Source organism: Clarias gariepinus, chromosome 4 (genome assembly GCF_024256425.1).
Source record: "Clarias gariepinus isolate MV-2021 ecotype Netherlands chromosome 4, CGAR_prim_01v2, whole genome shotgun sequence".
NCBI classification, from domain to species: Eukaryota; Metazoa; Chordata; class Actinopteri; order Siluriformes; family Clariidae; genus Clarias; species Clarias gariepinus.
In genome coordinates this window covers 25,410,211-25,428,221 of record NC_071103.1, presented here as the reverse complement: position 1 = coordinate 25,428,221, position 18,011 = coordinate 25,410,211, and the positions used below count along the sequence as shown (strand labels likewise).

Here is an 18,011-nt window from a genome sequence, read left to right as displayed (position 1 = left end):
GGGCGATGCAGAGCATGTGGGAAAGGTAACTGTATGTCTGGCACTTAAACACTTCTTACACACATGTGTACAGTTCCCTGGCCATAAACCTCTGTGTGGTATTAAAGAAGAATTCCATGAAGTGGCAGGTTTGTCCTTTGTAGTAAAATCGATGACGCATATTTAATATTAACATGTATTCATCCTGCACACACACACACACACACTTAATCCTTCCATATATGACTTTCTACTTCAGGGTTTCCAAATGTAACTGGGTGCATTGATGGCACCCACATTCCTATTAAAGCCCCTACAATAAATGAGGGAGGCTATGTTAATAGGAAATTTATTCATAGTAGCAATGTACAGGTAACAACCTAATTTTGTGTGCTTAATTTTTTTTTGCCTTGTTAAAATCATTAAACTCATTACTTTTTTTAATATGTGAGGCAACTCACATCATTACTAATAATGATGCAAAATGGCCAGGATCTGTGTATGATGCCAGAATTAAAATTCTGGCTCCGGGTCAGTCCAGAGAGGGCATGCAACATCATAGTGGCTTGTGTTGTGCTTCACAACATTGCCACTATAAGAGGAGAGAGCCACCTTCCTTGTATTGAAGAAGATGGCCCAGAGGAACCTCTACAGATTTTTGCACACAACATGGAAGTGATGGAAGACAGGATTTGTCAATTACTTTTATTAAATTGTTTGCACTGGTCTGCTGCTCAGTTCATTTCTTTATTTCCTGAAAAACAATGAAAGTAAAATGAAATAAAATGTGTTTTTTTAATGACATTGCTTTATATACACAACACTTTTAACATGCAACAGATTAATATACGCACAAGTTCTCACCCTCTAGGGTCACGCTCCAGTAATTCAATTTCTAGTGTTGCTTTTTTTAATGGATAGCCTTTTCTCTTCCATTTTAGGTCCATCTCCATGTCACTTTTTCTTATTTGTTTTTGAAGAAGGACCTTACACAGCTCCTTTGCTGGCAACAAGGAAGGAAACTAGGATTTATTATTGAAAATAATTAAATAAATAAAATTCTGTCAGACAATAAAATTTAAATATGGACAACTGCACACAAATTCTGACATTGATTAGATTGTGCATTGAGGTTAAAGGGTCTTCATCCGTGGGTAAACCCCCAAGTATGTACTGTAAAAGCACAATGACAGTTTGTTCCTCTAATGTAAAAAGGGGGCATGCATTATAATAGTATGCATCCTACCTTAGTGGATCTACCATCATTGTCCACATCTGTCACAGCAGATGTGGTCTCTACATCCTTATCCTTCAGTAAAAATATGCAAGTATACGTTATCTGGCAAAAAATAAAATAAAAGCAACTAAAGGTACCTGACAACAAAACACTTACAACTGTGACAGACTGTTCTTTCTGTAGCATCCAATAATACAATCCCTCTATTAGTATCTATAAGAAAATACAACCCATAGAATTCTCAATATTATCAAAGAAAAAAAACAATAATGCAGGAAAAAAACATAACAAAGTAATACAACTAAGATCACAGTAGCCTATACATGATTTGCAATTAAATTAAGTAAGCCTGCATAAAAACATAAAGCATGTTTAAAACCCTTTAAGTGACAGCGATAGTAATTTATTAAGTCGTATAATGAAAATAAATTATAATGGTTACTGTCACTGGTGGCCCTTTATAAAGGGACAGAGCCAGCTCCTCAGGTGGGGTGAGGGGAGGTGGTGGTCGGCCCCGGTCAGTTAGATGGGCTTCAACCTTCTTTCTATTAGCTACATGACAGAAAGAATATACTAAATCATGTTAAATAAATAGTTCAGTGATCGTGTAATCAAATATTACCTTTTTGCAGAACGTTTTTGTGTTTCATTTTCACTTGGCTTCTGCCTCCAGAAGGATTACACCTTATTGAATAAGCAACCATAAAATTCCTAGTCAATATACATTGGTATTTTAACCTAAAGAAATGAATGGCAGGAAAAGTAAATGCTTTCATTTAACAGCCAAAAGGATGCAGAAGGGATGTTTAATTTTTTTGTATTATAATAAAAGGGAAGGCGATGTTAAATTTGCAATTTAATACACTCACGCATTTACTCTGTCTTTTATTTTTTGCCATGCCGGCTCTCTTTCATTGGCCACTGCAGCCGTATTGCTTTTTTTCATTATTATTGGCTTGAATTCCTCATATGCGTGCATTAAAACCTCTGTGAGGTACGCCGCTTCTTCAAAAAATCTTTTTTGTTAGGCTAATTTGCGTTCTCGAATTACTTGTGTGTGTGCGCGCGCCCTGCGATGAATTGGCACCTCAGTCCAGAGTAAACCTCGCCTCGTGTCAAAGTCTCTTGGGATCTTCATAAGCCGTCATCTACAATTCTTACCTCCACCACTAGATGGCGACAGATTTAGACAAATCGGAACTAAAGACCCGCTTAGGGGCTGAGGGAACCATTTTGCGGACGTACACGACATAACCGGAAGTGTGCAGCAATGTATTTCAGCATGTTGCAACTATAGCGTAAGTTCTTTGAGCTGTAAGTGATAAGTTCATTATACGATCTAGCTTGTTGTTCATGTTTGGTCGTTGATCGTGATGGATTACAAGAGAAGAGACAAAAGGTCTCCTGTTCGCGATGGCGAAGTTAAAATTAAACAGGAAAAGCTCAGTCCTGCTAGGCCTCGGAAATCCCGCCGCTCGAGTTCGGGCTCAGACCGCAGCAGTACGAGTCCTCCGCCTAGGAGACGCGAGCACAGGTGCGTGAATAGCGACTGTCTTCGTTCTTAGTTAACATATTCTGAATTGTTTATTAATACAGTCGAGTCACAACAGCTGGAGAAGTTATGTCACATGTGGTAACAACGTTGACATGAAGTCCTGCTGTTTTATAGATCACCCGTCAGGGAGAAGGACAGGTCTCCTGGGAGAAGAGAGCGCTTGTCGGGTCGGCATGTGGACAGATCAGCCCGGGACAGGAGGAGTCGGAGTCCACCACACGGAGCTGAGAACAGGATAAACAGGGTCAATCTAACTACAGTTCAATTAATATATTATTCTATTCCGGGTCGAGGGTTCGATTCCCACCCTGGCCCTGTGGGTATGGAGTTTGTACTCTGGACTAAGGGTTTCCTCACTCAGTGCGAAGACATGCAGATTAGGTTGATTGGAATTCCCAAATTGACCATTGCGTGTGTGTTTGTGTGTACTGTGATGTAATGGCACACTGACCAGGGTGTACCCTGCCTCATGCCCCAAATCTCTGGAGTGGGCTCCAGGCATCTCCGCAATAAGCAGGATAGAAGATAAATGATAAATATCAAACGCTTTGTTTGTTTCAATACTTGTGTAAGTGCTCCAAGGCAGGATGTTTACCATCGAAGCCCTAATTTAGACTCAAATCATAAGCATGTGAACAAAACTGCTGTACCTCTCGATAATGATTCTTCTCTATAATATTTTTTTTTTGTAAATTGGCTTATGAAGTATTTACTTTGTTACCCAGGAACAAGAGGACCATAATGGAAGAGGAAATAAGTTAGATGAGCGACGTGTGAAAAGGGAAGAGCAGCGGCTTCACCAACGAGACCGTGAAAGAGGCAAGGAGAGGCACAGAGACAGGTCTCGAGAACGCGACTCGCGTCTGTACCAGCAGCAGCAAGCGGAACGGGAGCAGCACAACGAGCATCGCAGAGAAAACCGTCAGAGGCAGGAGGCGAGAGATGGAAGCGAGACACGTTCCTTTGGTGGTCAAAATGAAGAGGAGGAAGCTCCTGCTGCTGAGAAAGAGATGCCCAACTTTGAACTCTCAGGTGCTCTGGTGGAAGATACCAACACGTACAAAGGGGTGGTGATTAAATATAATGAGCCTCCCGAGGCCAGAATTCCTAAAAGGAGGTGGCGATTGTATCCCTTCAAAAATGATGAGCCACTTCCTGTGATGTACATCCACAGGCAGAGTGCTTATCTGCTTGGAAGGCAAAGGAAGATAGCTGACATACCTATTGATCATCCATCCTGTTCCAAACAGCATGCTGTATTTCAATACAGGTGAGGAGAATAAAATAATAGGCCGTAACATTAAAACCATCTGCTTAATATTGTGTAGGTCTCCCTTGTGCTGCTACAACGGCTCTGTCTGGTCGAGGCATGGAATCCATTAGACCTCTAAAGGGATGTTGTGGTATCTGTTACTAAGATATGAGATGATGTCACAAAAGTAAAAAGTGACTTATCAGTCTAGGCCACCTTCATTAATTGTTGTTTAATTGTAATCCTCGTGTCCATTGTGGGCACTCACAGCAGTGAACAGGTCAGCATGGGCAGTCTGATCGGTCTGTGATAGATTGTGTTTTGTGACACCTTTCAGTCATAATGCTCATCACATGTTTCCAGCAATTTGTGAACCTAGAAGTCAAAAAGGAAAAAGAAATTTCAGAGAAAAAAAAAGCCGATTGTTAATTAGTGTTGGGGTGCACTGTCTCAGACAAATAGCAAGAAATCTTGAAATTTTCCTTTCTGTGGTAACAGAATTACATTTCAAAAGAGAAGAGTAAAACATCAGCAGTGCTGTGACCTGGTTGACCTTGGTCTTCTGGAAGATGTCTTTGTTTCAAGATCTGTTGAGAGTTACCCTCTCATTCTGTGCTTAAGCGAGTTGTTGCTCCAAATGCCACAAAAAGGAAAATCAAGAAAGCATTAATAATGTATTAATAGCTAGACCTTACATGCTGTGTAATTTTGCATCCGTTTATTAAAAAGTTAAATGTCTTTTTACTTTTTGCATTTCTGTTTAGTGTAAAGGAACAACAGAAATAACCACTGTGCTAAAAACTACTTATTTGCGTAATCCAATTCTGTCTTTGTCATCTTCAGATTAGCAGAGTTCACCCGAGCAGATGGTACCACTGGCAGGAGAGTGAAACCCTACATCATCGACCTTGCTTCTGGTAACGGCACATATCTGAACAATCAGCGTATAGAACCGCAGCGCTACTATGAACTCAAGGAGAAGGATGTGCTGAAATTTGGCTTCAGTAGCCGCGAGTATGTTCTCCTGCATGAGTTTTCCGATACAGCAGAGGTCGACGCTAAGAAGGACGAGGATGATGAGGACGAAGGCCTTGATGAATAGTCATTGCACAGTATACCAAAGTACTTTTGTTTAAATGGACCTTTACAAAGAGCTCCGACTGTACAGACTCCATCGCTGTGATAGACCCTGATGTTGATGGGTTTTTATGGTTTTGATGTGACCATTATTTTGAAAATGAGATTTATCAAGAGAAACAGTGATGGCCTTTGGCCTGGCGGCTTCTGTGTATAGATCTATTCTCAGATGGACAGCATAAGCATTCTATCAGACATCTTTGTGTTGTCTGGTACTGCCCATTGTAGTCCCTTTATCCCAAGTGCTCAATGCGAGAACAAATATATATTTTGGATAATTTTTTGCCAATTAATGTCTAGATTCTGTAAATATCCTGGATGTCGTCCTTGTTTATTTTAGTTTATAAGTTTTAATAATTATAAAAATAGATATTTCTAGTTTGCAGACATAATAGCGACATTGTTTATTATTGTTCTACTTTAAGGTAATGACACTTTTTCTTTCAAGTAATAAGTTGTGTAATATTCTGCGTTTTAGATGTTTTGTATTGTAAAATAAAAAACAGGAAGTTATCTGGCTATTTATGTATGTACTTATTTATGCCCATGTGATATTCAAAGGGCGATGAGGACTACTGGGGCACCAACAACTATTATTGGTAGCACTTAAGATTTTTGACCCCTTGCTGTGGAGTTATGGGAGCAGCCTGAACACTAATTCAACTTACTTGCACTTTACATTGACTTAACTTTGATGAATTTTGGTTTGAAAGTTTGTGAGTCAATAGAAAACAAGAAAGTCTTTTAACTTGTTTGGGGCATATCTAGGAGAAAATAATTAATCATACATTAATACACAATACAAATAATATAGCTACTATCATGACATCAGTCTACATGCTACAAAGCCGTCTCTCTCTCTCTTGCTCCTTCTGGGTATGTACTGTACACTGATTGGTTATAATGTTACAATGAAACCTACTATGGCCAGTATTGTGTAAGTTCCCCTATTGCTGCCAAAACCTCCCTGCTCTCTTGAGGCATATCTCTACAAGACCCCTGAAGGAGCGCTGTGGTATCTGGCACCAGAATGGTGGCATCAGATTTGTTTTTCCAGCACATCACACAGATGCTCGATTGGGCTAAGATCTGGAAAATTTGGAGGCTATGTCAACACCTCAAACTTCTTGTGTTCCTGAAATCATTCCTAAATAGAATTTGCAGTGTGGTGTAGAGTGCATTATCCTGCTGAAAGAGCCATTGGGAAATACCATCTCCATAGGGGAAGTACTTGGTCAGCAACAATGTTTAGGTAGGTGGTTAATGTCAAAGTAAATGTCAAAAGATTTGCATCTTGGAGTAAACCATCTTATTTCTATTCACAAAGGTATCCTTTGAATGTAGACATTGACGTGATACATTGACCTTCCAATATGCCGACTGTCTTTTTAAGAATGTATCCATGTTTTTTTTATTTGCCCACTACTGACATTTTTGCAGTCTCTAAGGTATGTCTCTTTTGTCAACAGCTCTTTGACCCACATATTGAGAATTCCTATAAAATGCAATTACAGTATAGCACATGAAATTAACTCCAAAATTTTTAATTCAACCATTTGACATGAAATACCTAAGAAACAGGTCATACTTTGCCACGAAACTGCTCATGATGCAATTGTCTGTTTACTTTTTAACCAGTGAAAGTAAAGGTGTTATGTAAAAAATAATGTATAGAGGCAAAACTATGGAAATTGTGTCGCTGTTCAAATACTTATGGACATAAAACATAAACTCTGAGCATGGAGCCTTCACACCCAGTGCATGTGGTTTCTCAGTTACAGTTTTCAGTGGGATTTTCCAATTCTAAATGTTTGCACCCCTATGTTAGGATTTTGCATTAGTACACTACACTGTACAAAGACAAAGATAAAATAGACAGAAGGGTCCAATTATTGTATGTGTCTAACAGATTATTTAAAAACCATAAAAACTTCAACTACGTGGCAGAACTGTAGTCAGAAAAAACGCCATGAATGGAGGTTAAACACTTAAATACATATAAAGCAAGGTGCATAGTAAAGAAACTGACAGTAGAAATCACAGCTATGTTAATAGTGAAAGTAACCGCATTTCTACATGAACAATGTGACAAGAACTCACAGGATTGTGACTCAACAGCTGTGTTGCCATAAGAAAACCACTTGTTAGTGAGATTAATATAAATAATTATTAATATATATTATAATGGGTCTTATTAGCAACAATGATGAGACTAACTACAGGAGTGAGGTGAGCCGCCTGGCCGGGTGGTGCACAGACAACAATCTCTCCCTGAACGTGGAAAAGACAAAGGAGATTGTGGTCGATTACAGGAGAACATACACCCAACACTCTCCGCTGTCCATCAATGGTGCGATCGTGGAGAGAGTAAGGAGCACCAAGTTCCTGGGTGTGCACATTACGGAAGATCTCTCCTGGTCCACCAACACTGCAGCACTGGCCAAGAAGGCACAACAGCATCTCTACTTTCTCCGAAAGCTGAGAAGAACCAGAGCCCCGACACCCATCATGCGCACCTTCTACAGAGGCACCATTGAGAGCATCCTGACCAGCTGCATCACTGTGTGGTTCGGTGCCTGCAATGCGTCCTGCCGGAAACACTCCAGCGCATAGTGAGAGCAGCTGAGAAGATCGTTGGTGTCTCTCTCTCCCCTCCCTCCTGGACATTTACAACACACGCCTCACACGAAAAGCTCTCAACATCGCCCGTGACCCTACCCACCCGACTCAGAGCTTCTTTAGTCTGCTACCATCAGGGAGGAGACTAAGAAGTCTCCAAGCCAGGACAAGCAGACTGAAGGACAGCTTCATCCATCAGGCGATCAAGTAGCTCAACTCCCTTCCAGCTCTGCCTCTCCCACCATCATACACTGACTCCTCTATTTCACACACACGGACACACTCATACAGACACACACAACACTCACACACACTCACACATACACTCAATCAAACTCTTGCACCTGCCACTTTGTGCTCCATGCACAATTGGTACCTTCACTACCTCAACCCAGGAAATAACATAAAAAAAAGAAAAGTAAATGGTTTATATTGCTCATTATAATGTCACTTGTCACTTTAATCACCTAAAATAAGCACACTTGCACTGTTCCGTTTCTCTCCAATTACCTCACCTCTGTGTTGTTAACTGTCCCTTTTTGCAGGACATTAACTAAATTACCTCACCTCTGTCGGTTTTCTAAGTTTGTGTTATTTAAGGTTTCCCCTCGCCCCCCCTTCAGTGTTATTTGTATCGAGGATGAGAGAAACGTAATTTCGATTTTCTATATGTATGCACTGTACATGTAGCAGAATTGACAATAAAGTTGACTTTGACTTTGATAATCAATGTTGTTCTTCTGCTTCTTTTTATGATTATTATTGGCACCCTGGTGGCGTAGTGATTAGTTAGCGCTCGCACCTCCAGGTCAAGGGGTTTAATTTTCCCCTTGGGTTTAAGCACGAGTTTACATGTTCTCCTCATGCTTGGTCGATTTGATCCGGGTGCTTCGGTTTCCTCCCACAATCTAACATGTAACATTTGTAAATATACATTCTCATTATACATTATTTGACTGTGACCATACCTAACTGCTATCTCTCCTCTTCTGCTCTCCCCTCTCCTGTTCCCTCTCTCTGTCGAGCTACACATGTCGTTCCTGAACTGCCAGACTCCCTCTGCCCTTTGGACCTGTCTGACTCATCCTGGTGCCCCGCTTCTGGTTGGAGATCTCGTCGCATGGATGCCCTGTGTGTCTCTTTGGGATGTGTCTGGTGTCTGGGGATAGTTTCACTCTAACTAGAAGACGGTTCTGGCCTTGACTGGTGTTGACAGCTGTTTCTCTGAGGACTTGACTTGGCTGCAGTTGCTCGATAGTTCAGGACTGGAATTTCCTACAAGTCTACCTGAGTCTCTAATAACTACCTGGACTCGATATTAACATCAATTAACATCAACTGTTATCGCTGAACTGGCTAACACACAGTATGAATGCAGATCAATTCCTGCTTTCTGTTTCACTCAAATGAGGATGGGTTCCCTGTTGAGTCTGGTTCATCTCAAGATTTCTTCCTATTACCATCCCAGGGAGTTTTTCCTTGCCACTGTCACCCTCGCCTTGCTCATCTGGGACTATCTGACCATCTTGATTAATGCGCACTCTCATTCCATACCAACTTAAATAATTCTTTTGATTGTGTAAAAATGCTTTGCGACAATGACAATTGTTAAAAGGCTATACAAATAAAATTGAATTGAATTGAATTAACCCTGTATACAGGATAAGTACGGTGGCCCTGAACTGCAAAACAAATTAACAAAACTGAAAACAAAATAACAAAACCCAAAACAAAATAACAAATTCAAAACCAATTTAACAAAACGGAAAACAAATTAACTAATATCTGACTGGCCGAGAAGTGCAATACAAATTAACAAAACGGAAAACAAATTCAAACGAAAAAACGAATCTGCGCCCCCCCCCCCCTTCAAAAAAATATAGTTTGGGTTTTGTTATTTGGTTTTTAATTTGTTTTCCGTTTTGTTAATTTGGTTTGAATTTGTTATTTTGTTTTGGGTTTTGTTATTTTGTTTTCAGTTTTGTTAATTTGTTTTGCACTTCAGGGCCACCATAGATAAGTGGTATAGAAGATGAATAAATTATTATTATCATTCAGAATCTGTATTTTGCAGCTGGTCAAATTAAGCTGAATTTGTGAGCAGGAACGTCAGTATCACTGCTATTCTACTAAGAATGATCCACCAGGTCTGCTTTCCATTGATGGTCTTCTCATAAACTGTTAATAGCAAGAGTACCATCAGTATTTATATATCTAGTATAGTATTTATATTTATATTATAATGGTTGGTTTATCTGCTAACACGGCAACTTTGTCCTTACATTTTTTTAAAATTATTTCAACAATTTATAAAACAATTAATACAAAAAGAAAACAAAACTTTGTTCATAATCCCAACGCATCGCACGGGTTGATACTTTTATTTTGAATTTGAGCGGAATGACCCGGATGTGATATTGACTGTCTCTGTTTCTTCATGTTGTCTAGTCATTTTTTAAATGCTTTATTATCGTTTTTAATTTTTCTAAGTTATCTTGCTAATGTCTAAAGATATATCTGTTCGGGTTTCAGCAGTTTTGCAGCACATATGCATGTTATGTTCTTTGTAACAGTGCTGGTTTGCTCTGTTCCTCAGTCCATGCTGTTTTAAAAGGAGGAGAGTGTGTGCGTTGTTTCTAATGAACAGTGGAGTGTACTGAGAGACAGCATTCATGTCTATACCTTAATGGTGTAAACTATTTAACAGTGCTGTTATAAACCGCATACTTTCTGTTTTCCGCATGTCAGAAATGCACCACAAGCCTCACTATCTTATTACAGGTATTAGTCAGGTGAGAGTTGATGTGTTTGTGTGTTAGACCTCATTAGTGTGTGTGTGTGTGTGTGTGTGTGTGTGTGTGTTTAAGAGCTACAGCTGTCATGAGCTCGTCCACTGGAGCTCAGCAGCCCTGTCTGCGCTTCGGTCAGGTCGTTATCGGACCACCTGGCTCAGGCAAAACGACTTACTGCCGAGGCATGCATGACTTCCTGAGTCAAGTCGGGCGCAAAGTAGTGGTGATAAACCTGGATCCTGCGAACGAGGGCCTGCCATACCCATGTGCAGTGGACATTTCAGAACTGGTCACACTTGAAGATGTGATGGAGGGACTGAAACTGGGTCCCAATGGTGGCCTTATCTACTGCATGGAGTATTTGGAGGCCAATCTGGACTGGCTAGAGGCTAAACTCAAGCAATACCATGACTGCTATTTTCTTTTTGACTGCCCCGGTCAGGTCGAGCTTTTCACTCATCACCGGTCAGTCCGAAATATATTCGCCCAGCTGTCCAAGTGGAATTTCAGAGTGAGTAACAAAATACAGCTTTGGTCATTCTTCTTATCGGTGATCGACCATAACATTATGACCATAAAAAAATTGAAACCCACCATAACAGTCATTTACTGTGTCTTCTGACAAATTTCTATTGGAACAAGCATTAACCTTTAATCAATTCTACACTAGCATTTCTATTGTATCAAGCTACACAGACCAGCCTTCACTACCCATGTTCTTCAGTGAGCCGTCCATGACCCTGTCGCCAGTTCACTGGTCCACTGCAACCTGGGAATGTCCCACAAGAGCTGCAGTTTTGGAGTTGTTCTGATCCAGTTGTATACCAATTACAATTTGGCTCTTCTCTTCACAGTTACATTTTCAGTACTAGATGCAATGGCAAAGTTACTCAAACCCAATGCTTGCCCATTTTTTCTGCTCTTAACACATCAACTTCAGGAAACAAGTTAACTTGCTGCCTGATATATCCCACCCACTTCCAACTGCCATTGTTTCGAGTACTTAAAATGTAGCTTCTTTAAAAAGGACCAAATTGTAATGGTTAACTCCAAAACTACAGCTCTTGTGGGAAGTTTCAGGTCTGCAGTGGTCAGGACCTACCAAATATAATCCAAGAAGAATAACCAGTGAACTGGCGACAGAATTATGGGTGGTCAAGGTTTACTGATAGACATGGGGATCAAAGGCTTGTCCGTGTAGCCTGATCTAATAGCACTGGTGTAGATCGAAATGATGAAAAGGTTAATGCTGTTTGTTATACAAAGGTGTCAGAACACACAGTGCATCACTGTTATGGTGGCAAAAGGGGGGAACCTACTCAATATTAGGCCGGCAGTCATAATGTTATGGTTGATTGGTGTATTTCTCTGTGTTGGACTTTGATTCATGATTCTAGTTGACTGCAGTGCACCTGGTGGACTCTCATTACTGTGCCGACCCTGCCAAGTTCATTTCTGTCCTCTGCACTTCGCTGTCCACTATGCTGCAAGTGGAACTGCCTCATGTCAATGTCCTCTCTAAGATGGATCTCATTGAACAATATGGCAAACTGGGTGAGTAGATGGTCTGTACTAGTGGTTCTTAAGAACGTGGACCAGAGGTGTGTCCATGCGTGCTTCAGCAATGGTGATTGGAATCACAATGAACCATTATATACAAATGTATTGCTTATTTAATAGCCTGGTTTTCTGCTCAGTAAATTTGGGATTAATCCAGATCACAATTGAAAAATAAGTAGACATATAGTTTGTCAATCAATTTTGACCTCTTGCTGAAAAACAAAATGAAATATTAGTGTATGTATTTAAATAACTAGGCTAGTATTTTAATAGTTAATAATAATTATTTTCCAGCATCTATGACAAGCCCTGTAAAATTATTTTATCGTTTAATGGGTAACAAGCTAAAAACAGATTTGAGAACTTCTATTTAACATGATGCGTGCACACAATATTGCAATAAAATGTTTGTGTTTCATGTCCAACAGTGCTGATTATGTAATAGAGTATTCAGAAATCTATTGCACAGATCGTTTATACTCAGGATCTTTATCGTCCCTCTTTCTTCTCTTCTTCCCTTCATTTTAAGGCAAATTAAATCAAGTGGGAAGTCACTGTGTTGTTTTAAATTGTAAATTACATTTTAAAAAAGCCGTACAATATAGGATCCAAAGGGATATCAAGGTAGAGTTCAGTTACAGAACAACATGGCTTTACTAATGCCTCAATGTTCATGTGTTAATGTCTTTCAAAGCCTTCAATCTTGATTTCTACACTGAGGTTATGGACCTGTCATACCTGGTGGAGCATTTAGCCACTGACCCATTCTTTAAGAAGTTCCACCACCTGAATGAGAAGTTGGCTGAAGTAATTCAGGACTACAGCCTTGTGTCCTTTGTCCCTCTGAATGTGCAGGTTAGTTATTTCTCTCTTTCTCTCTCTCTCTTTTAAATTCCATTCAACATGCTTTATTGGCATGACCATATGCATACAGTATTGCCAAAGCATCTTAAAAGGGAAGAACAGTTAAATATAATATCAAGACATTTATATACAGATATTGGTAACTTTAAAGTAGTATAAAATTAAGTACTTATAATAATAACTAACACAAAAAAGGTAAAGAAAAATAGGTCAAACGTCAGTTAATCAGGGCTGTGTCCTTGTGCGTCTGTGTTTTAGTGTTTGTGTATCTGTGGGTGGGTTACTTGCTGTCCCTCAGGTTGTGGCAGTCAGATACCGTACTTACCCACTAAAGCACAACTCTTCGTCCTTTTCCCGAACAGGATAGACAGTTTGTCAGGGTTGGGCAGGCTGGAGAACTTGAGGTGTGTGGATGGAATTTTGTGGGAATAGGTTTTCTTGTACATGTTTAACTTTATTCCACTCTGTTAGAAAGTGCACCTCTGTCTTCACTGTGGTTGCTGCTGCTGCACAGTGTGTGCACTCTCTGCTCTGTAGGGAGCCTTGATTTCTTACAGTGGCCCGTCATCTTGTTGGCAAGTATGTGTGTGCGCTGAGTCTGCACTTTGTCACTGTGGTTCTGTATTGGTGCTCAGTCATTGTACTCAGGTAGTCATTTGTAGTGTACAGGCAATTTAGGCCCAGATGGCACTGCATTTTGCACTGTGCTTGTGTTTGTGTGTTCGTGTTGTATCTGTAGTGTTATAATGCACTAAGGGTCCGATTGTTGTTGTGTCCGGCTGCTTATGATGTAGAACCGTTAATGAGGTTCAGGACCGGGGGGAGCTCATCTCTCAGCTCAGCTCTTAGCATTGCAGGGCTTTGTGGAGGTAGGTCTCTGGGTTGCTGTATTTGAGGTGGAGCCAATATGGATTTGTAGAATTGTGTGTGTTTTGATTGGGTGTTTATCCCGTTGTGTAACATTTTGGTTAGTAAGAAGGTTAGTAGTTAGAATTTGTTCAATTACTGATTTGAATAATTAGAGCCTGATTTGAATTTGAGTCAAATTGTTTGTTCACTGCTATACTGAAATTTCCAGTGGAACTTATTTTTACTCCTAAGTTTCACTGACATCTGGTCAATAGCTCATTAGAGGACAGCAGAACCAGGTCAGCTGCATGCAGCAAGACTTTAATCTCTGAGTCATGTAGAGTGAGACCGGGTGCTGGAGACCACTCTAAAATGGAGGTCAATTCATTAATATAATATTAAATAGTGTTGAATTATACTGAAGAATTTTATTTTTTTTCTTTTTATTCTGCACTTGTTTGTGTGCATAGATTTGATGCTTGATGCTATGTTTTACACCCTCCACCACTTTCAAGAATTTCTTAAAATAGATCTCATAAGAAATGGAATCAAATGCAAGATTGGAAATTGGGGAAAATAGCTGAGTGTATAGGGTGTAAATATGATTGCTGGTGCCATCATTTTTTTTATTCATCTAATTTGACTTTTACCTAAGAGAGTAAGTTAACTGCATAAAACCTTCTCCAGGTTACTGTTTACAAAGATGCCTAGGTAATTAGAGTGCATTGTTGGCTCAAACAGTTAAGGCTGTGGGTTACTGAGTTACTCATCGGAAGGTTGAGGAGTTCGAGCCACAAGTTGCCACTGTTGAACACTAGAGCAAGGCCCTTAAGGGGCGCTGTACCCTAGCTGACCCTTTGCTCTGACTGCCAAATAATTAAATATTATTAATTATTATGGTAGAATTTATTTCCATTTTCAAAAATGGATCTTATGAGACATTAAGTCTAGATATCTGGGAAATAACCTACACTTAGAATAATGTTAAATAATTAAAGAATAGCTAACTGGAATTTTTTTTTCACTTGTGTATTTAATCATTTCATGTAGGATGCCATCAGGTCCACTTGCTTTATTGGCTTTTAGAGTACCTAATTTGTTTAAGAGTTCCTGCTCAGTAATCATGAAGTCAAGGGTATTTAGGGAGTCTTTTATAACTAGTTCTAATCTGTTCAGTTTTTCAATTATAGTATTTTGTTCATTGTTGTTGCTATTTGGTGTATAAAGTGATTTAAAGTGGCTGACCCAAACATCACTATTTTATATGGCCAATTCAAATTTGGATGTGTTTTGATTTTTCCAGTGCTCCCAGGAACTATTAAACTTTATGGATACCTCAATTACTGTCAGTTTTGTTTATGTGTATTGGATTTCTTTTTTTTTATTCTGAGTGTACATTTATAAAGTCTTAAAGTCTCACAGTAATGAAGGGGTACATTTGCATCATCTATCTCTCTCTTTCTCATTACAAACTCTGTTATCAAGGTCTTGAAAAAAAAAATTTATATTATTTTTTACAGGACAAAGAGAGTATGATGCAGGTCCTTCGTGCAGTGGACAAGGCTAATGGCTACTGCTTTGGTGACTTGGAGGAAAGAAATCTTCAGGCTATGATGTCTGCTGCTGTTGGTGCAGATTTTCAGTTTAACTTGTATCCTTATCTAATCAGTTGTCCAATACCTATATTAGGATTTATTTATTTGCCGGATTTGCATATAAAGTGACTTGACAATTTAAGTGCCTTTTTAATTTAACCACTGACCTATCATTTCCTCACATTCCAGTTCCCTTAGCAGGTTAAATTTTAGTGAATCAATGTATTCTGTCTTTAAAATATGTATTTACATGTGGATAAAATACATTACCTTAACTTTATTGTTCCAGAACTCTTGGACTACAAGAGAGATATGTGGAAACCAACAAAAAATCTTTGGAAGAAGAGGTCATGGACTTGTAACTATAATAAAAGATTTATGTAATGTCTTGATATTTACAGAACTTTTTTTCCTGACAAAGTTTTTAAATTTTAAGATGACATGTATTATAGCATTTAAACATAAATCTGAAGATATAATGTGAACACCTGTCTTGGCATTTTCATGAGCACTGTAATCTGTAGGCAGTATTTTAGTTGTACACATTTTTTTATATATATAAATAAAAGACCTTTCTCCATAGTAAGTGTGCATTTTTATATTGTATCTGTTAAAGATCCTATCTATTTTTGCTTATTTTGTTCAATTTGCTTTTAAATTGAATAAATTTTTGGGTGAAATAGAACATTGAACTAGCTTTTACACTTGAACACTTTAATTAGCAAACATTGATTGCATTTGCAAATTGTACTGTTTCCATATATTGTTCTAATGCACTTTATGTATTACCATATATACAGTGGTCTTTTTATTAATTATCTATTCTGCAAATGAATTCTGTCCACATTTAATATTCAAAGAGATATACATTGCCCAGCCACAAAACAGTACCTGGATTAATATTTAATTCAACCACTTTTTGCTTTGATTACACTGTAGTACACAATGTGATGGCCAGTTCATGTGTGAAAATGATTTCCCTTTCTTCCAAAACAACTGTTTCACAGTTTGAGTCCTGGAATATACCCATTCCATCAGGAAAGGAAAATTTCTTTGATGGGACATTCTGGTCATTCTGTACATTTAGGTCATCAGCTGACTTCATTTTATTGCCACATAATGTTGCTGAGTCTAGACCTGACTCCCCAGATCATAACACTGCTTCGAGAAGCTTGTACAGTGGGCACAATACATGATGGGTGCATCGCTTGATGTGCTTCCTGTCTTACCTTGACGCACACGTCACTGTGGAGTATGGTTAATCTGGACTAATTAGACTCAACTTTTTCTACTGACCCAATGCCCAATTTTTATACTCCCAAATTGAGGCCTTTTCCCTAGTTACTTTATTGACAAATGGTTAAATTTTAGGCTTCATAGCTGATTAGCTTAATCCAGTGATTTCTTGTCTTGCTTTCACTATTAAAAATAGCTGTGATTTATATTGTAAATTGTCTACTATCCAAATTCACCAATTGTTTAAGTGAACTCTGCTTGCTGAAATTCATGATTTTTCCCTACCACTTTTCTTCTACGAAGGTGAAGGTTCGCAACCTTCAAGAGGGTGTAAGAATGTGTTGGACTTAACCCAATCCAAGTAATTTTACTGTTTTCTTTGCGTGATGGTGTTTCTCTGCCATTAGTGTTTGTTTGCATTTGAATTTAAGAACATTTTTGAAGCAACTTTATTATAATATTGATTCAATTTTTTTCTAAAATTTTCAAACGTATAATAACTTGGTAATGCTGGAAAAATATAACTAGGGTGTACTGAAAAACATTACTGACTACCCACCGTTCTAAGGACTGAAGTCTAATATATGTAGTTCTAATTTACCCTCTATTTCAGTAATTCATCCTCTATACATGTATACAGGGTCATAGGGGGCCTGGAACCTAACCTAGGACTCTGGGCAGGGTACATCCTGGACAGGGCACACACATACACACTAGTGGGGAAATGCCAATTAGACTAGTCTGCATATTTTTGAACTGTGGGGGAGAAAACCGATGTACCCGGAGGAATCCCAAGCACGGGGAAAACATTCCAATTCCACGAACACACAGACCTGAGGTGGGAATCGAACCCTTGACCCTGAAGGTTTGAAGCTGCACTGCTAACCACTACACCACCTTGTCGCCTAATAGTTTATACAAAGATCTTTTATTTCCCCAGGTCACTTTTCACCTCAGCCATTTTGTGTAAGTCCTATTTCTCGGTTGTTTTAAACGCTACCTTCACTAAGGTTTATGTTTAAGATGCAAAAAATGTGTAACCAGTAAAGACATAAGCATGTTTGACATACACATTGACAGTTGGGTAGACTGGGACATAAAATTAAATTAAATAAAAACCAGTAAACCCCACGGATTTAATGCTGATCTTCAATCCATTCGAAATGATATTTAAACTTCATCCACCAGAGGATGCTGTCGTAAAGAAGACCTGATAAATATTGGTCGCTTTCATGGGATGTGTGGGCCTGTACTTATTTTATACCTATAGGCGTCTTGTGCATTTTTTTAAATGTGAGGCTTGTGAATCCTGTAAAATAAAGAGTTTCAGAGATGC

General features: G+C 39.0%; 2 protein-coding genes across 2 annotated transcripts; both read left to right on the top strand.

The window, feature by feature from the left end:
- Positions 1-2,458: 2,458 nt before the first annotated feature.
- On the top strand, positions 2,459-5,666 carry snip1 (Smad nuclear interacting protein). The gene is made up of 4 exons (XM_053493810.1): positions 2,459-2,750; positions 2,886-3,015; positions 3,497-4,041; positions 4,867-5,666. The coding sequence occupies exons 1-4, from the start codon at positions 2,590-2,592 to the stop codon at positions 5,123-5,125; spliced, it is 1,095 nt and encodes a 364-aa protein (XP_053349785.1). The 5' UTR covers positions 2,459-2,589; the 3' UTR covers positions 5,126-5,666.
- A 4,523-nt stretch (positions 5,667-10,189) lies between these two features.
- gpn2 (GPN-loop GTPase 2) lies at positions 10,190-16,021 on the top strand. Its single transcript, XM_053493869.1, has 5 exons — positions 10,190-11,082; positions 11,969-12,125; positions 12,826-12,986; positions 15,365-15,495; positions 15,729-16,021. Exons 1-5 carry the CDS (start codon positions 10,660-10,662, stop codon positions 15,799-15,801), a joined length of 945 nt encoding a protein of 314 aa, XP_053349844.1. The 5' UTR covers positions 10,190-10,659; the 3' UTR covers positions 15,802-16,021.
- The last annotated feature ends 1,990 nt before the right edge of the window (positions 16,022-18,011 follow it).

Bases quoted from the DNA above. Each gene is read 5' to 3' on its own strand.
- snip1 (XM_053493810.1), top strand. From the start codon at position 2,590: ATGGATTACAAGAGAAGAGACAAAAGGTCTCCTGTTCGCGATGGCGAA. The intron at 2,751-2,885 runs GTGCGTGAATAG...GCTGTTTTATAG, and splicing joins CCTAGGAGACGCGAGCACAG to ATCACCCGTCAGGGAGAAGG. The intron at 3,016-3,496 runs GTCAATCTAACT...TTTGTTACCCAG, and splicing joins CTGAGAACAGGATAAACAGG to GAACAAGAGGACCATAATGG.
- gpn2 (XM_053493869.1), top strand. From the start codon at position 10,660: ATGAGCTCGTCCACTGGAGCTCAGCAGCCCTGTCTGCGCTTCGGTCAG. The intron at 12,126-12,825 runs GTGAGTAGATGG...TGTCTTTCAAAG, and splicing joins TGAACAATATGGCAAACTGG to CCTTCAATCTTGATTTCTAC. The intron at 12,987-15,364 runs GTTAGTTATTTC...TATTTTTTACAG, and splicing joins TTGTCCCTCTGAATGTGCAG to GACAAAGAGAGTATGATGCA.